We start from the raw sequence: 20,126 nt of genomic DNA, 5'->3' as shown, positions 1-20,126 counted from the left end.
TGGCAAAATACACTAAAAAGACTATAAATCCTAAATGAAAACTCAGAACTTCACAAAAATTGGTGAGCATATGTGACATAACATCATTAACAAGCATGCCAAATTTTATGGAGATCGGACAATAGTTGGCGCTATAACTGTTAAAAGGCTTTAAAACCATATATTTCCTATGGTAAACTGCCTGTATTGGCTATAAATGGTCTTTTCCATCTCTGATCATATAATTTTCATATCATAATGTTAAAAACTAGTGCAATACAATTCTCTGGACTCACTAGAACAATAATTGTCAGAAAAAGTTGAACTACTTCATTTGGAAAGCTATATTAGGTTCACTTCAAAATGTGGCCTTTACCAAGTGTCCCCGAAAGCCTATATCTCTTTAATGAATGTTCAAACCTTCTTAAAAACAAGTCAGAACATGTGAAATATCACTCTGAACATGCATGAAAATTTTCAGACAGATTAGACAAAATTTGCCTCTATAACAGTTAAAAAGGTGAAAATGATATGGATATAATGGCATATTAAGCCAATAAGTGGTATTTTACTGCCCCCTGCTGTTTAAAATAGTCATTTTGTCATATTGTTCTATAATTTATATTTAGACTTTATAAAATCCCTTTTTTAACATTTACAATTACATTGAAAAAACAACAACATTTGTCTTTGTGTGTGTGTGTGTGTGTGTGTGTAAGCATGCATTATTGAGTTAACATGGAAAAACTGGTTTGATTTAGTGCAGAAAACTGGTAAAAATAATGAAATTTAAAGTGAAACTGAGCCAATAAGTGGTCTTCTAGTGCCCTCTGCTGGCCATTCTATTTATGAAGTCTTTTCACATGTGCTTTGTGCAAATCACTTATATAACAATAACTATTATAACAAAATCATATTTTGTCAGTGTTTATCACTTCATTTGCACTGACACTTCACATAATTGCTAGTAATGTGGTAAATCATGGTAAATCACGCTAGAACCATGGTAAATCATAATAAATAATACTAGAATGTGGTGTATCAAGGTAAATCATGCTAGAATTTTGGTAAATCATTCTAGAACATGATATATCATGGTAAATCATGCTAGACCATGTTAAATCATGGTAAACCATGGTAAATCATGATAAACTATGGCAAATCATGCTAGAATGTGTTATATCATGGTAAATCATGCTAGAACATGGTAAATCAAGGTAAACTAAGATAAATTCATGGTAAACTATGCTAGAACAGGGTAAATCATGGTAAACCATGGTAAATCATGATAAACTATGGTAAATCATGCTAGAATGTGGCATATCATGGTAAATCATGCTAGAACATGGTAAATCAAGATAAACTGAGATAAATTCATGGTAAATCATGGTAAACCATGGTATATCATGATATACTATGGTAAATCATGCTAGAATGTGGTATATCATGGTAAATGATGCTAGAACATGGTCTTTTCCATCTATGATGTCAGTGGTTACATGCTTGCTAAATAAAACTTTATAACTTTTGATGCTTTTGTGCTTAAAGTCCTTAACGGCCTTAACTGCTTGAACCCCGATAAATGCTGCTTGCAGCTTTAATATTATAACTATTATTGTAGTAGTAATGTAGACAGACACTGTAACTAAAAGAGTTTTGAATTTTTCTTTGTTTAATTTGCACCAGATTGATGAATTTAACATTTAAAAAGCACAAAATTTTCTTACGGGGGAGCATGCCCCCGAACCCCCCTAGAGTGGCAGAGGTCCACTCATCACAGTGATCCAAAAATCCTGTGAGAAACACTGGTAGCCTAATACTATGTCAATGCAGCTTACATGTTTTTTGGGGGGGTGTTCATCACTGTGGAGTATAGTTCAATTCTATTAATAAATGACAAATTTGTACTAATTTCATCTGTTCGTGTTAACTGTCACGCGTTACTCACTCATTACATTTATTTGGGGGGGGGGCTGGGTATGCCGCCTTCTCACCTTTTTTACCCCTGACCTGTTTTCATGCCTGGGGAAAATCTATATCGTCTATATCGTTGCTTTTTTCGATATTAATATCTTGAAAGTTCATATCTCGATATAGATACGATAACGATATATCGTTCAGCCCTAGAATAAGGCCACGTGGTTGTTTGAATAGAGATCGTCTTTTAATGATTAATCACGCAGCTCTACAATGTAGTCAGTACAGATGTTAAAAAACAAACCAGTTCCAGTCTTGCTAGCATGCAAGGTCCAAACTCTGGTCAAAACTACATATAGCAATGCACTGAGGGGCTTACATAACTATTGAGTTATTTATAGATATATTTCAGTATTATTGTGTTACTAAATGAGCAGTATAAGGATGTGTCTTAGTTTAAATGGCAGTGCAGAGCTGTGTCACACAGTGAAGGCTGCGGCCTCGTTAGCATGTGACCCCGGTTTGGGATGACAGAGAATTAATTGTAGCAACAAGGTCCCGCCAGATCGGAGTTAAATGTTAATCGGGGGGCGAGAACACCGCCAAGTTGCTACAAAATGCCACTGGGAGTTTTCAGCTGCATGTTAATAAAATGACGTGAAAAAAAAAAAAAATAAATAAAAAAAAAATCACACTGTGTGGGCTAAAAAGGCTGCACAAATTCATTTCAAGCATAACTATTTATGTATTCGTCTTTTTTTGGGGGGGGGGGGGGGCTGATTTCATCTCAGCTGGTCAGTCATTAGAGACGCCATTAAACGCTAAAATGGCAGCAGTTTTAATTCCAAAGATCACAAAAGTTCAGTTAGTAATCTGCTTCCTTTGTGCACACAATAACAGGAAGTATCATTTTATCTGTAAATGTCACAAATGGCTTTCTTACCACATTTTAATCATTTATACTTTATCCGTTTTGCATCTCAGACAATTTTATAATCATACATCTTCACACCTCTTTTTATAAGTCCCCAGAAGAGTCTCTTAATGCACAAAAATTAATAAGTAATACTTCATCAGTCTTCTAGTCTCAGATCACCAATATCTAAAAATTGTATTTGTTAATTAATACGGATGTGTTTCAATGTCTATGAATTGAGAGCAGAAATTCATTTCACTAGTCTGCCATCTACTGGAAAGATGCATAACTAGTTAGTGGTTATAATCTTGGTACTAAAAACGGTTTTGAATTTTGATACCAATTTTGTGTAAAAATGTCTTCACATGTGGCTGAAATAGTTATACTGCATATTTTTGCAGAAATTTTGAATACTGTGCACAGTACATGTCATACTGCAGTACTGATGAGCTGAACAGCCAGCCATTTAATGGGACTTTTAAATTATTTTAAATTATTTCTAATTCAGTTGTGCAATGATCAACTATAAGATAATCTCTAAACAAAAAAAAAAAAAAAAGCAACCACAACAATTATTTACTCAATATTACCCATCGTGGTCTCTGTAAATGAAATACAGTCCATTAATATTGTGTTGTAGGGCATTTCTACAGTATAGCTTCCACTTGCCTTTTTCATTATTACATGACGTTATTGTTTGTGCCTCATTTATGGATTAACAGATCTAGCAGGTGTTTTATGACTTTTAAAAACTATATTACCAGATGAATAAAGTGTTTTTACTACACTCAAATGTGCCTCCGGTCGGCCTTATAATCGCTGCATTGCACTGTTGTTCATTTGCTGCGGTACAATAAACCATTGAAATATTGGGGCAACATAAGGGGTATTAACCTTCAGGCAAACCTTTAATACAGCCTCAGTCATGACAAGAAGCCAATTCATTTGAGCCTAGAGGGAATGGATTTGGATCAGAGTCACGACAGAAAATATGTTGGGGGGAAAAAGTAGTTTTCAAGGTTAGCTTGACCTCTGAGGGGGAAAAAATACAGTGCTAGGCAATCTTATTAAGGCACTATCCAGTTTTTTTACATCAGTCTCTTCTGCCAACCATATAACATCGGCACCTCTGGTTACTGACCTAAGCGAAACTTTATTCTGACTCTGGAATTGTGTCAAATGCCTGCAATAAAGAGCAATGTCATGATTATATACCTCACTCGAATGCAACCGTCTTATGCTAGGAACGCTGAGACTGCACAATAACAACATTATGCAGTTTACAATCATTTCCAGGGACTTTTGCTGCCGTTTTCATCTGATGAAGTCAAAATATTGTTCACGGAGTCGCACACTAAAATTCCATTACGTGCACTTACTGTCCTCGGTGTTATGGAATGATACATCTTCAAGTCAAGCACTTCAACAGACATTTTATGGACTATTAAATTTGCATAAACAATGCAGCGGAGATTTAAAGTGTAACTTGATGCTGACAAAAGAACATAATCTACCTCTAGGGCATAGAAATGTCTATTGCCTATGAATAATATAGTGAAATCAATTGCCTGGCGTACAAGAATTCTGTTATGCTCCACGGTAAGAAACACTCTGCCTGTAGACTAATGCAGGACCGAACATAAGTATCCATTATGTAATTTAGAAATAAGTGTAATGGGGAAAAAACATGTCATTCCTGATGAAGATTAAATGGAAAATCAAATGAAATGGATTCAGTGCCTTTGGTTTTGACATGCTCATGAATAAACAACACTGATCAACATCACTATAATAAAACAAATTTACAATGTCAATACAAAAAGTTTTAATAAGATACATCCACTTATGACTAGGTGACAAGGACAGTAACTCTATATACAGTTTATTGTTCAATTAGAATTAGGAAACCTGTTTAATTGTTCATGCGTTTTACTTTTTACCATTTAAAATAACTAAATTTGCTATTTTTGGTTCTCTGGCTTCCATCATTAGTTTCTGTAACCAATTATCCACCAATTTGTCATTTTTGATCATCAATGAATTTTGACAAGCACATTAGTTTTCATCATTAATCTTGCAGCTCATATCTGCAGCTAAAAGAGTTTTATTTGACGAAAGGACTTGGCCTAGATTACTGTAATTATATGTATGCACGCCTGTCTCAATCTCATCTCCAGATGGTTCAGAACATGCCAGTGAGATTTATACATCTCCTCTATTAGAATCCAATTACATATTACAAATAGAATCAAGATTTTGCTTTAGTTATAAAGAATGGCCGGTCTTTCTCCACAATATATTTGTAAACTCCTTCATCCATACTCTATAAAAACTTGTTTCCGCCACGCATTAAACAATAAAAAAGTAATTGTGACCTTTTTATCTCACAATTATGATTTTCTTCTCAGTATTGTGTTTATATCTCGCCATTCTGACTTTCTAACTCGCAATTGCGAAAAACTGAATTGCGACGAATTTTTATAATATATATTTTTTATATATTTTATAACTCACAAGTATGAGTTTATATCTATAAACAATAAAAAAGTAATTGAGACTTTTTTAGTTTATATCTCACCATAGCGAGACAAGTATTGTGAGATATAATTTCACAATCGCAAAAAAAAGTATCACAATTCTCGCTTTTTTCTCGCAATTATGAGTTTGTGTCTTGCAATTCTGACTTTATAACTCGCAACTGAGTTTTATTCTGACTTTTTGACCTTGTAGTTCTCACTTTTTTCTCCAAATTGTGAAACATAAACTTGCAATTGCAAGTTATAAAGTCCGAATTGTGAGATATAAACTCACAATTGCGAGAAAAAAAGTAAGAATTGCGAGAAATAAACCCAGTTGCAAGAAAAAAGTTTATATATATATATACATATATATACATATCTCACAATTCTGAAAAAAAAAAAACAATTGCGAGTTTAAAAAGTCAGAATTAAACACAATTTCGAGTTATAAAGTCAGAATTGCAAGAAATAAACTCATAATTGCGAGGAAAAAAAAAGCGAGATTTTATATCTCGGGTATTATATTGCAGGTTTATATCTCACAATTCTGACATTTTTATCTCGCAATTACAAGTTTATATCTCACAAATCTGATTTTCTTTCTTGACCTTACAAGTTTATATATCACAATTCAGATTTTTTTTTTGCAATTACGAGTTTATTTCTTGCAATTCTGAATTTTAACCTCACAATTCTCACTTTTTTTCTCAGAATTGAGACAAACCTCGCAGTTGTGAAAGAGAAAAAGTCAGAATTGCAAGAAATAAACTTGCAATTGCAAGAGAAAAGTGAGATAAAAAAGTCACTATTACCTTTATTTATGTTTTATTCTGTGGTTAAAACAAGCTTCCATAATACTCTGCCCCCAGGTCATGCAATCAACTTCCTTCTGTCCCACTCATGTTGTAAAGGAGATTTCTCAGTTGCTGCCCCCAAGTTCTGGAACGGCTTCCCTGCTCACATCAGATCCTCCTCCTCCTCCACTGGCACTTTTAAATCCAGCTTAAAGGTCCGTTTTTATTCTTTAGCTCTTGATTCCATGCAAGATTTTTTTTTCTTTCTATTATCTAAATTGTATCTGACTTGACATGAAAACCTCTCTTTTTGTGACAGGCTGATTTTTATATCCTTAAAATGTAAATGATCTGTGAAAATGTGGATTAAAATGTTTGGTGATAGTGTATAGAAACATTTAGTCAAAATTTTTTTTTTACTGACTTAAATTATTGACTAGTTTGCAGCTGCCCTGCTTGTCCTTAAGTCAAATATAGTACAACGGTCTTCATACGACGAGAAATGGCTTCAATAATCTCTCCCAAAGTGCTTATTCACTTTGGCGACAGAAATGTAAATCATTAGATTAACCAAAAAATACTGTTCCTTATACTCCATCTGCTTCAGCCTCATCTCCACCCTCCCCTCTGAGTCTTGGTATAGGATGGAGAATCCCTCGCCATCATAATCGTATGATACCGTGTCCTGATTTGCTTTTGTCATGACAACAGGAGCACTCACACACCAAAAAGGCTGCTTGGCTTCATCCCATAGAGTGAGGTTGATCATGCAACAGTCCTGGAGACACCAATTAGACCATGAAAATCCTTACATAAGTTTTGAAATAAAGTACTGTGAATAAAAAAAGTGTGGCGATACCTTGATAGTTCCATGTAAAGCTTCAGTCCTCCAAGGCAAGCTGACATCTTCAACCAGATGAGTATTTAAGGATCTGTTATTCTCACTGATCAATTCCAGTGGTAGATAACCATCAGAAATCTGATCTGGAGAGTAAAAAAGAGGTATTATAGACTATGGTACTTCGTTACCAAAGATAAGATTTACAGTGACCTCAAAAATAATTAAGACACATAAGACCAGATTTACAAAACAGAGCAAATTAGTGCGAGACAATTGTGCTGCTTAATATTTGTGTTTTTTCAGGATTCTTTGATTTCTTTGCTTTCAAAGAATCCTGAGTATTTCAACTTTCCGTATACCTTTTAGGATGAATATATATCAATGAATGATATATTAGATAGATATGTGATATACACTGTAAGATATTTTTGAGAATCTAGCGCCATCTACTGTCAAGCATAAAGTACCATCAACTTGTCAAGTCATCTCAGTGTAGAATTTGCCAACTGCAAACTGTGTTTATAAGGTTATCATTCATTTTTATCATCAATTGTGACCCTGGACCACAAAACCAGTCTTATGTGTAATTTTTTTAAAATTGACATTTATACATCATCTGAAAGCTGAATACATAATCTTTCCATTGATGTATGGTTTGTTAGGATAGGACAATATCTGGCCGAGATACAACTATTGAAAATCTGGAATCTGAGGGTACAGAAAAATCAAAATATTGAGAAAATCGCCTTTAAAGTTGTCCATTTCTATTGGCGATAGTGCTACATCCATTCACAAAAATAAATGTTTTATATATTTAAGGTGGGAAATTTACAAAATATCTTCATGGAACATGATCTTTACTTAATATCCTAATGATTTTTGGCATAAAAGAAAAATCTATAATTTTGACCCATACAATATTTTGTTAGCTATTGCCACAAATATACCCGTGCAACATAAGACTGGTTTTGTGATCCAGGGTCACAATTGGACTTTGATCTCTTTTTTTCTTATTATACAGTGCACAATTTACCTCTCCTGCAAAACAGCTGGGAAAAGCGGCCAGACATGACGACTCTCGCTGTATTGTGCAGTTCAATGTAAGCAGAGTATCCATGGAGACCATACTCCGGGTCCACATCATCAAACAAAGCACGGACTCTGGTTTCTGCACATGGACTAGCGGTATGAAAGAGAGATAAGAAAGGAAAAGAAGAACATTAACTACAAAGTGGGTGTCAGTGCATCTTTTCACACTAAGGACTGTAGCGACAGAATGGCAGTAATAGAGACAGTCTCAGAACTGATGAGTCAGAGCTGAACACAGTGCCCAAATTCACCAGAAGATGGAGTTATTACACCACCAAACTATACTGACGGTGATACATAACTGGCATTTAGGTTCTGACTTGCACAAACACATCTGCGATTAAAAAAAAGGAGAGAAAATAAAATTTGACCACAGGAATTCAGCAAATTGAAATACACACCAAAGTCTGAGAATATTTTTTTTAAGTATCTGGTTTGACAATGCAAATAGTCTTTTGAAAACACAGGAAAAAAAATTGCAAATGAGAAAACTGATAAGAGGAAATAAAGGCATACCTAATAGACGCATGAAGACTTCTTTCCACAAGTCTGTGATTGTGCAAGTTCACTATGACAAAAGCAATTCCACATTGGTCCTGCATAAGAAGCACAGAGTTGTTGCATTCTCAATGAAATATTATTATTATTACAGAAAAAACATTATTGTTATGACCGCCGCTAGCGTAGCTAGCGAAAGCGGTCATATAGGGATTGTCAAAGTTTTTTTTTTTTTTTTTCCCGTCACCTTACTGAATTTTTCGTCAACGATACCAGGGACACCGAAACACCGGGGAACATGAAATTTGGTGAGCATGTAGCCCCACTAGACTTCTAAGGAAAAATTTCGTTTGGTCCCCGGGGGCCACTCCCCCCCCGCGCTGGGCCCCCCCAAACCCCAAAAAATGCAGTTTTTCCTAAATAACTACCTGAACCGTGGCACCGAGGATGAAGAAATTTTTATGGTATGTTGGTCTACTAGACTTTTACGGAAAAATTTCATTTGGTCCCCGGGGGCCACTTCCCCCCCCCGCGCTGGGGCCCCCGTAAATTTTTCGTCAACGATACCAGGGACACCGAAGCACCTGGGAACATGAAATTTGGTGGGCATGTAGCCCCACTAGACTTCTAAGGAAAAATTTCGTTTGGTCCCCGGGGGCCACTCCCCCCCCGCGCTGGGCCCCCCCAAACCCAAAAAATGCAGTTTTTCCTAAATAACTACCTGAACCGTGGCACCGAGGATGAAGAAATTTTTATGGTATGTTGGTCTACTAGACTTTTACAGAAAAATTTCGTTTGGTCCCCGGGGGCCACTTCCCCCCCCCGCGCTGGGGCCCCCGTAAATTTTTCGTCAACGATACCAGGGACACCGAAGCACCGAGGAACATGAAATTTGGTGGGCATGTAGCCCCACTAGACTTCTAAGGAAAAATTTCGTTTGGTCCCCGGGGGCCACTCCCCCCCCGCGCTGGGCCCCCCCAAACCCCAAAAAATGCAGTTTTTCCTAAATAACTACCTGAACCGTGGCACCGAGGATGAAGAAATTTTTATGGTATGTTGGTCTACTAGACTTTTACGGAAAAATTTCATTTGGTCCCCGGGGGCCACTTCCCCCCCCCCCCCCGCGCTGGGGCCCCCGTAAATTTTTCGTCAACGATACCAGGGACACCGAAGCACCTGGGAACATGAAATTTGGTGGGCATGTAGCCCCACTAGACTTCTAAGGAAAAATTTCGTTTGGTCCCCGGGGGCCACTCCCCCCCCGCGCTGGGCCCCCCCAAACCCAAAAAATGCAGTTTTTCCTAAATAACTACCTGAACCGTGGCACCGAGGATGAAGAAATTTTTATGGTATGTTGGTCTACTAGACTTTTACAGAAAAATTTCGTTTGGTCCCCGGGGGCCACTTCCCCCCCCGCGCTGGGGCCCCCGTAAATTTTTCGTCAACGATACCAGGGACACCGAAGCACCGAGGAACATGAAATTTGGTGGGCATGTAGCCCCACTAGACTTCTAAGGAAAAATTTCGTTTGGTCCCCGGGGGCCACTCCCCCCCCGCGCTGGGCCCCCCCAAACCCCAAAAAATGCAGTTTTTCCTAAATAACTACCTGAACCGTGGCACCGAGGATGAAGAAATTTTTATGGTATGTTGGTCTACTAGACTTTTACGGAAAAATTTCATTTGGTCCCCGGGGGCCACTTCCCCCCCCCCCGCGCTGGGGCCCCCGTAAATTTTTCGTCAACGATACCAGGGACACCGAAGCACCTGGGAACATGAAATTTGGTGGGCATGTAGCCCCACTAGACTTCTAAGGAAAAATTTCGTTTGGTCCCCGGGGGCCACTCCCCCCCGCGCTGGGCCCCCCCAAACCCAAAAAATGCAGTTTTTCCTAAATAACTACCTGAACCGTGGCACCGAGGATGAAGAAATTTTTATGGTATGTTGGTCTACTAGACTTTTACAGAAAAATTTCGTTTGGTCCCCGGGGGCCACTTCCCCCCCCGCGCTGGGGCCCCCGTAAATTTTTCGTCAACGATACCAGGGACACCGAAGCACCGAGGAACATGAAATTTGGTGGGCATGTAGCCCCACTAGACTTCTAAGGAAAAATTTCGTTTGGTCCCCGGGGGCCACTCCCCCCCCGCGCTGGGCCCCCCCAAACCCCAAAAAATGCAGTTTTTCCTAAATAACTACCTGAACCGTGGCACCGAGGATGAAGAAATTTTTATGGTATGTTGGTCTACTAGACTTTTACGGAAAAATTTCATTTGGTCCCCGGGGGCCACTTCCCCCCCCCCCGCGCTGGGGCCCCCGTAAATTTTTCGTCAACGATACCAGGGACACCGAAGCACCTGGGAACATGAAATTTGGTGGGCATGTAGCCCCACTAGACTTCTAAGGAAAAATTTCGTTTGGTCCCCGGGGGCCACTCCCCCCCCGCGCTGGGCCCCCCCAAACCCAAAAAATGCAGTTTTTCCTAAATAACTACCTGAACCGTGGCACCGAGGATGAAGAAATTTTTATGGTATGTTGGTCTACTAGACTTTTACAGAAAAATTTCGTTTGGTCCCCGGGGGCCACTTCCCCCCCCGCGCTGGGGCCCCCGTAAATTTTTCGTCAACGATACCAGGGACACCGAAGCACCGAGGAACATGAAATTTGGTGGGCATGTAGCCCCACTAGACTTCTAAGGAAAAATTTCGTTTGGTCCCCGGGGGCCACTCCCCCCCCGCGCTGGGCCCCCCCAAACCCCAAAAAATGCAGTTTTTCCTAAATAACTACCTGAACCGTGGCACCGAGGATGAAGAAATTTTTATGGTATGTTGGTCTACTAGACTTTTACGGAAAAATTTCATTTGGTCCCCGGGGGCCACTTCCCCCCCCCGCGCTGGGGCCCCCGTAAATTTTCCGTCAACGATACCAGGGACACCGAAGCACCTGGGAACATGAAATTTGGTGGGCATGTAGCCCCACTAGACTTCTAAGGAAAAATTTCGTTTGGTCCCCGGGGGCCACTCCCCCCCCCGCGCTGGGCCCCCCCAAACCCAAAAAATGCAGTTTTTCCTAAATAACTACCTGAACCGTGGCACCGAGGATGAAGAAATTTTTATGGTATGTTGGTCTACTAGACTTTTACAGAAAAATTTCGTTTGGTCCCCGGGGGCCACTTCCCCCCCCGCGCTGGGGCCCCCGTAAATTTTTCGTCAACGATACCAGGGACACCGAAGCACCGAGGAACATGAAATTTGGTGGGCATGTAGCCCCACTAGACTTCTAAGGAAAAATTTCGTTTGGTCCCCGGGGGCCACTCCCCCCCCGCGCTGGGCCCCCCCAAACCCAAAAAAATGCAGTTTTTCCTAAATAACTACCTGAACCGTGGCACCGAGGATGAAGAAATTTTTATGGTATGTTGGTCTACTAGACTTTTACGGAAAAATTTCGTTTGGTCCCCGGGGGCCACTTTTCCCCCCTGCGCTGGGGCCCCCGTAAATTTTTCGTCAACGATACCAGGGACACCGAAACACCGGGGAACATGAAATTTGGTGGGCATGTAGCCCCACTAGACTTCTACGGAAAAATTTCGTTTGGTCCCCCTCCCAAACCCAAAAAAATGCAGTTTTTCCTAAATAACTACCTGAACCGTGGCACCGAGGATGAAGAAATTTTTATGGTATGTTGGTCTACTAGACTTTTACGGAAAAATTTCGTTTGGTCCCCGGGGGCCACTCCCCCCCCCCGCGCTGGGGCCCCCGTACCCAAAAAAATGCAGTTTTTCCTAAATAACTACCTGAACCGTGGCACCGAGGATGAATAATTTTTTATGGTATGTTGGTCTACTAGACTTTTACGGAAAAATTTCGTTTGGTCCCCGGGGGCCACTTCCCCCCCCGCGCTGGGGCCCCCGTAAATTTTTCGTCAACGATACCAGGGACACCGAAGCACCGGGGAACATGAAATTTGGTGGGCATGTAGCCCCACTACACTTCTACGGAAAAATTTCGTTTGGTCCCCGGGGGCCACTCCCCCCCCGCGCTGGGCCCCCCCAAACCCCAAAAAATGCATTTTTTCCTAAATAACTACCTGAACCGTGGCACCGAGGATGAAGAATTTTTTATGGTATGTTGGTCTACTAGACTTTTACGGAAAAATTTCGTTTGGTCCCCGGGGGCCACTCCCCCCCCCCCCCCGCGCTGGGGCCCCCGTAAATTTTTCGTCAACGATACCAGGGACACCGAAGCACCGGGGAACATGAAATTTGGTGGGCATGTAGCCCCACTACACTTCTACGGAAAAATTTCGTTTGGTCCCCGGGGGCCACTCCCCCCCCGCGCTGGGCCCCCCCAAACCCAAAAAAATGCATTTTTTCCTAAATAACTACCTGAACCGTGGCACCGAGGATGAAGAAATTTTTATGGTATGTTGGTCTACTAGACTTTTACGGAAAAATTTCGTTTGGTCCCCGGGGGCCACTTCCCCCCCCTGCGCTGGGGCCCCCGTAAATTTTTCGTCAACGATACCAGGGACACCGAAACACCGGGGAACATGAAATTTGGTGGGCATGTAGCCCCACTAGACTTCTACGGAAAAATTTCGTTTGGTCCCCCTCCCAAACCCAAAAAAATGCAGTTTTTCCTAAATAACTACCTGAACCGTGGCACCGAGGATGAAGAAATTTTTATGGTATGTAGTTCTTAAGGGCCCACATCAACCTAGCCCATAATCACTCATTTGTGATTTGCGCCCTCACATAAAAAATGAAAATGCAATATTATTCTGCTTTTATCACCCCTATCTTCAGTGGAGATGTTCAGAACTGCACCATATTTCATGTGTATGATTAACTTGACATCCTCTGGGGGTATCCTCTGCTAAGTTTTGTAGATTTTCATCCATGGGGGGGTATAAAATAAATTCATTTATGTGCACATTTAGTGACTGTACACTCATCGGCCTGTAGATGGTGCTGTTAAGCGAAGGGTTGCTGGTTTAGGATGATACTGTCACACACACACATGCAGGAATACAAACAAACACAAGCATGCACACACACTGACATCAACACGCACAGACACACACCCATACACACACATACAAATCCACATGCACAGACACACACACACACGCGCACACATGTACGCACACATACATACACGCACAGACACACACACACACACACACACACACACACACACACACAGACACACACATACACAAACACACACACATACACACACACACACACACACAGACAGACAAGCACATACTATTACTTTTTTTAGGTATATACATAAACACACAATAGAGCCAAATTACTCCACGTCATTTATTTTTGTGGAAAGCCAGTGCAGGCCTGAGCGGCGGTCATATTTTGTACCGCGATGCGGTACATCTAGTTACTACTACTACTACTGCTGCTGCTAATAATATTAATAATAATCATAATAATAATAATAATGACATATACTTAAAGCGTAAGTGTAGCGTTGGTAAGATTTTTAAATCTTTTTGAAAGAAATCTCTTATACTCACCAAGGCTTAATTTATGTAGTAGTAGTAGTACTTTATTGATCCCATTTGGGCAATGTATTCGATCGAAAATACAGTAAAAACAGTAATATTGTGAAATATTATTACAATTCAAAATATGTTTTCTATTTTTAAAATACAATTTTTTTATTTATTTTTTTCTGTGATGGAAATCCTGAATTTTCAGCATCATCACTCTAGTCTTCAGTGTCACGTTTCTTCAGAAATCATTTTAATATGCTCACCTGATGTTTAGGAAACACTTCTTCTTATTCTAAATGTTTAAATTGTGTAAATCATGAAAAAAAAATTCTCAAGATTGTTTAATTATTAGAAATTATTAGAAAAAACAGCATTTATTAGAAATAAAAATGTAAAAATGCAAAAACCTTTTAATCTATCCCTTTTAATCAATTCATAGATTAAAAGTATTATAAAGAGATCATCCAAAACGTCAAATTATCAAGTGTTTGTTCCACAATGTACAGTGTCAATTATAGAAATGGAAAATACCTGCCAGAATCCCAAAGTGACGCCCTGTCCAACATACAGCATCTTGACAATCTTGTCTGCAACACACAACTCGCTGTGTTCTCCTTGAAGCTTTATTTTGGACATAACCGATTTCCAGGCCGGCCTGAAAGACACAAGATGGAAGCAACTACATCACTCACTTAGGTTGGGAAAAAGGTGTATCGTTGTATTCTTGGCATCTACCACACCTGTAGGGAGCAGGACAATGGAGGGGCACCCGCGACACTCCACAAAGCTCAAGTGAGGTGAGCTGGTTGAAAGAAGGCCAACTGACAGCGCCCCAGAACACAAAAACAGCCGTACTGCTGAAGGAGGCATGAGACTGCTCAAAGGTGCTCCGCCGTCCACTCCCATCAGTCACTGTGATCTCCCATGTAATGCACATACTCCTGCCAGACACACATGACACAAACCCCATCTGACACCTCTGTTCTCAGAGCATTTAAGGGCAGTGCCTTCTTTGAAGTAGAAGTGGGGAACAATACAAGATAAAAACTCATAAAATACATAAAACGTCTCAATAAAAGAGAGCGCTAAACTGACAAATGCTTAATCTGTGTATTTTTCTTGTGATTAATTCAAATTAATGATCACAGAAGTACTGGGATAAAAGTTTAGAGTTCGGATATAAACACTGATGTGTCTATGGTAGCGATCAAAATGGAGTAGATCACCATTTAAAGTAACTTAAGGCTTCAAATAAAGATTGTATCCATTACATCGACTGTTACAAAGTGACAGTTTAGAAAAATATTTGTCATTGAATCATTCTCTTAAGAAATTTGTTCAAAAAAATCCTGTGGCGTCTTTTTCAGTGAGTCACTGAATCATTCATTTAAACCGTTTTTTTATTATTATTCATTCAAATTAATTAAAGGGGTCATCGGATGCAAAATTCACTTTTATATGGTGTTTGCATATAAATGTGTCTTTGCAGTGTGTGGACACAACCACCTTACAATGAAGAAAAATCTTTTTTTTTATCCTTTAAAAAAGTCGTCAAGTCGTTTAGATTTTCTGAGCAATATTATGTAATATTGCTCATGCTCCGCCCACAACCGCTGACAGACTGTCCCGTATTAGCATATTTCCGCCCTCAGCCATACTGTCCGCCAAGGCAGTTTTGTGTCACAACCAAGCGGCAACATTCTGAAAAATGAAGCCTACCCGGAAGTGCGAAAAACTGCAATACATCGAAAATCCGCTAGGGCGAGGTCACAAAAGGGAGTAGTACAAATGTCCATAGCCCCCATGTTAAAATGTCCGTTTTCACAGCATAAATTCATGTTTTTACAGGTTGGTCCCATGGACTTTTAGTGTATTTTTCGATAGGTTCCGAGTGCCTGACAACCATGAGGGCTGTGAATTCTTTTCTAACTCGTTAGTTTAGATCGTATTTAGATATAAAATGTATGACAATAAGGGCGTGGTTAACTTTGATTGACAGCTTGATTGACAGCTGACAAGGCAGCGCCACGGAGAATGATAACATAAGAAGCGCCATTTTTTAATACAGTTGACATATAATACTACTGTTTCTGTATCATGAAATGTAGTTTTAAGAGTTTTTCAGGCGAGAATGTAGTTGTTTAAAGCTCAAATCTGTGGTTTATTTATAAAGATTTATGAAAATTGTATCCAGTTGTGAGATCCAGCGATGACCGGGCGCTCGGCGCTCATGTACCCCGCCTGGAACAGCCTTTCCTCGGCTAGTCATTCTGAGGTTTGCCGCTGTCTCTGGCGTCTCTGTAGTGGTTAAACATGAGATATAATTCGTCTTGTGTATATCTAACGGGCGATTTTTGGTTTCGTGAATCTATAATTTGTTCCCTGGCCAATCGTTTTGGCTGAGGGTAAGTTTCATAACTTTATAAGCTATTTAACTTTACCGTTGTATGGTTAGACTAGAGCGCTGACTTTGTATGTTTGACTGAATTGTTTGCTTTATTTGTATAGCTTCTTGTACCTTTTACTTATACTGTACTTTTATAATGGCTAATATTGATAAAACTGAAATTTAACAAAAAGAGACTGGGTTGAGTTTTGTCATTTTAAATTTTAATACAACAAATATGATCTGTAATGTTGTTTACTGCAAAATCTGTTGTTTAGTACAAATGCACATATTGCCTGGACCATATTAAAATGTTTAATATTTTTATATTATATTTAAAACGAAAAGAGGCAGGTTTGTGTTTTATATTTTGTTTTGTTTTTTATAAATAGGCAAACGTCATGTGCAGTGAATATAATCAATACGCGTTGCCTGAACCACATTTGTGTGGCTATAATGTTTAAGATTTCTTTAAATGAAAACGAAAAGAGTTAGTATGGTGTTTTATAACATATTTCAATGCCTAAAATATACACAGAGATAACCGGAGTAGCAGAGCGAGCTGAGTGACGCGCGCTGCATCAGAAGGTGGGCGGGGTTAGGGTTTCCCAAGATTTTCCAAGATGGCGCAGCCCATACCCCCCATAAACGGCTTCAAACCCGTTCTTCAGAAAGTCTATGGGTGATGTCACAGACGCTTTGTCCATATTTTTTACAGTCTATGGTCACAACCCCCTTGGAAGAGAGGGGTGGGGTGAGCAGTTGCTCATTATCATTTAAAGAGACATGCACCGAAACAGGTCGCTGTGAACAGAGCTGTTTTTGAGGAGGTAAAAAGGGTGTTGTTTTACATAACCATTGAGGAATTTTAACTAAAGTATGTTACAAACTTTTCATGAAGACCCTAAAGAATCATACCAACTTGTGGAAAATGGGCATCCGATGACCCCTTTAAACATTTTTAAACAGACTGCAGCAATTAACGTTTTTCAGAACCTCTAATTACACGTTATTTCGTTTAGTTGTATATTCAGACAAGTGGGAGAATTGTGCTAAAAAAAAATCATGAGTCTCAATTCATCCATAATTTGAGATTATACTTTTTAAATTGTTTATTATTAAGTGCATTTATTAAGCAAGTATAAAGAAGTACAAAAACCTAATAGGTTTTAGTGAATAAAATGTTGCCAATGGTTAAAATTCTTACTTTTAATATAAAAAATGTTAATTATTATTATTATTTTACAAGTTTAAGTCAATTTTACTAATTATAAAGATGTTAAATTTAAATAGAAAATAAAAATACATTGAGAGAAGGTGGAGAAGGTGGAGAATCCAAGGCTGCTTAAGTAATAATAATTAAGCTGTATCTAGTTTTCCTGTAAACATATCCTGAGGATCCTTAAAATAATATACATTTACTTGATAATCCAAACCGTGATAATACTGAAACATGAAAGTTAAAGGATAGTTCGGTTAGTTGGGAAACAAACAAAAATACTGATTATTTGTTTGTTTTATTATTAACCTAATAATAAAGAGTGAGAAAGAATTAAGAGTGGGGAAATATTTGTTTGGCAGTATACAAGCAATGAATGACATTAATTCTGAAAGAAACAGGGAATTAGATTGGGGAAATACTTAATATGATGCACCATGTGTGGGCACTGGCACCATATGATATCAATTAATGCTGTAAAACAAGATACAAGCAGAGTCCCAGAGAGATTAATAGCTGTTGTTTGTGTCTGAAAGTCAGTGGAGATGATTATTACCGAAGTAAATCTCATCCTCCAGTGTCTTTGTAACTGAGGAACCTATGGGGATTTGTCTGGGCAAGAGGTAGAGGCCAAGCAATTTATTTTTTACAATTCACCCAGCCTTCTGAGGGGACCACAATTATTTTCATTCCCCCTGTACGCCGCACACTCTTTGAGTCGAAAAATTGAGTGGCCCGGCAGCTCTAATCAGAGGTTAAGACAACAGCATGCCGTGGCCTGCAGATCATCAAGCGTGTTTCCGTATCCCATCGCCCAGGAGCACAGAGCAAATCTAAGACGCTGACTCTCACACTCACCTTTAATAAGCCCAGACACTGCAGGAGGGAAAAACACACCTTGACATATATTTGATGGGGAATATGCCATCTTCAACAGATCAGGTCACAACAAAGACGTTATTTTGACTACAAAGTCTTGTTGCATATTAGGGATATACAGAAAGGCAGTTGAAAGAAAGAAAGAAAAACAACTAGAAATGCAGAAACTAGAAAACTGCAACTAAACTTAGTTTATATGTACAAATGTATATATAGAAACATTCAGATTACGTGTCACCATGCCAAAGCAATGATATTGTTGTATTAAATGAAGGATAAAATAGCCAAACATTTTTTTTAAAGGGATTAAGAACACATTTAATTAGTCAACACATTTGTGAATGATCATATAAACTAAACATAAAAGCCACAGTCTCTAACCTTAGGACTTCCTCTGTGTGACGCGGCAGTCCTGAATAAGGGTCGATGCGTTGAAGTTTTTTTCTCCACTTGTTCACATTCAGGCTGGCAATTTCTTTGAAGAATGTGTTTCTCCAGTATCCCTTTGGCCTCTCCTGCACACCTACCAGGCCAAGATCACGTATCATACGATCTTCTTGCTTGGCTTTCTTCTTTTTGGCATGGTCACGAATGTAAAACTGATACCACATAGAACTGCAGGGACATCAGAATGAAAAGGAAATGATTTTAATCTTTAAAAGAGACAAAAAAAGAAACATAAATGAATTAAATGGTCTGAAGAAAAACAAAATCACTCACTTGTTGTTTGACAGTTCATGGAAGAACTTGTTGACAAAACTAATGCAGAAAACAGACTCGGCATCCAAGTATGAGAGAATCCTGAGAATGATCTCTGGCGGCATCCTAATTTAAGTCAGATTAAACAAATGATAGATAGATAGATAGATAGATAGATAGATAGATAGATAGATAGATAGATAGATAGATAGATAGATAGATAGATAAAATAGGCCTAAAAGCAGTTTAATCATAAAAGCAATGGTTCAGTGGCAACTTTTTTAACAACAAACAAAACAAGCAAATACCCATTAAAAAAAAACATTTACCTAATTAAACAGCTTTTTTAAACATACAACAAATACTTTCATTAGTCACACTCACAGTGAAGCTAAAAATCATAAAGTTACCTACTCGCAAAACTTGCCTTTCTAAGGAGTTTCCACAAGCCTTTACTCTGCGTTTGGATGCCATTCTGTGGACTGATGGGTGCTGTACAGCCATTTTTGTTTGTCTGCTGAGAATATGAAACACAAACACACTGAAACGATCTAGCAGAGTTCTGTAACGTTAGTGCAGAGGCATTAATTGTGCGAAATAACCAAGAAAAGTAACAAACAACCTGGACATGGATTTTGATGTAATAATTGAGTGTTTCTCAGCATCTTGCTTCACGGATTGCGAAGACATAATTCGTATCTCTTCAGAAACGTGTTTAAGTGCTTCTCAAGTTGTTATCCGTTCAGTCTTTCTCTTCCGGCATCTCGCTGTCAAGGTAACCAGCCGCGCATTAATCGCACTACGTTACACAGGACACATTCTCATCTGGTTTATTTTAATAGGTACAGTCCGACACACTGGGTAGGACATTAAACAGTTCAG

General features: G+C 39.1%; 1 protein-coding gene across 1 annotated transcript; it reads right to left on the bottom strand.

Annotated features, from left to right (window-relative positions):
- Nucleotides 1–6,633: 6,633 nt before the first annotated feature.
- Nucleotides 6,634–19,369, bottom strand: fbxo15 (F-box protein 15; the record flags this gene model as incomplete). Its single annotated transcript, XM_081352441.1, has 8 exons — nt 6,634–6,903; nt 6,985–7,109; nt 8,000–8,145; nt 8,572–8,651; nt 14,593–14,716; nt 14,802–15,002; nt 18,927–19,160; nt 19,266–19,369. The coding sequence occupies 8 exons, from the start codon at nt 19,367–19,369 to the stop codon at nt 6,634–6,636; spliced, it is 1,284 nt and encodes a 427-aa protein (XP_081208567.1).
- Between the last annotated feature and the right edge of the window lie 757 nt (nt 19,370–20,126).

Source organism: Scardinius erythrophthalmus, assembly GCF_964197995.2.
Source record: "Scardinius erythrophthalmus genome assembly, chromosome: 22".
NCBI lineage: Eukaryota > Metazoa > Chordata > Actinopteri > Cypriniformes > Leuciscidae > Scardinius > Scardinius erythrophthalmus.
This window is presented reverse-complemented; position numbering and strand designations above follow the sequence as displayed.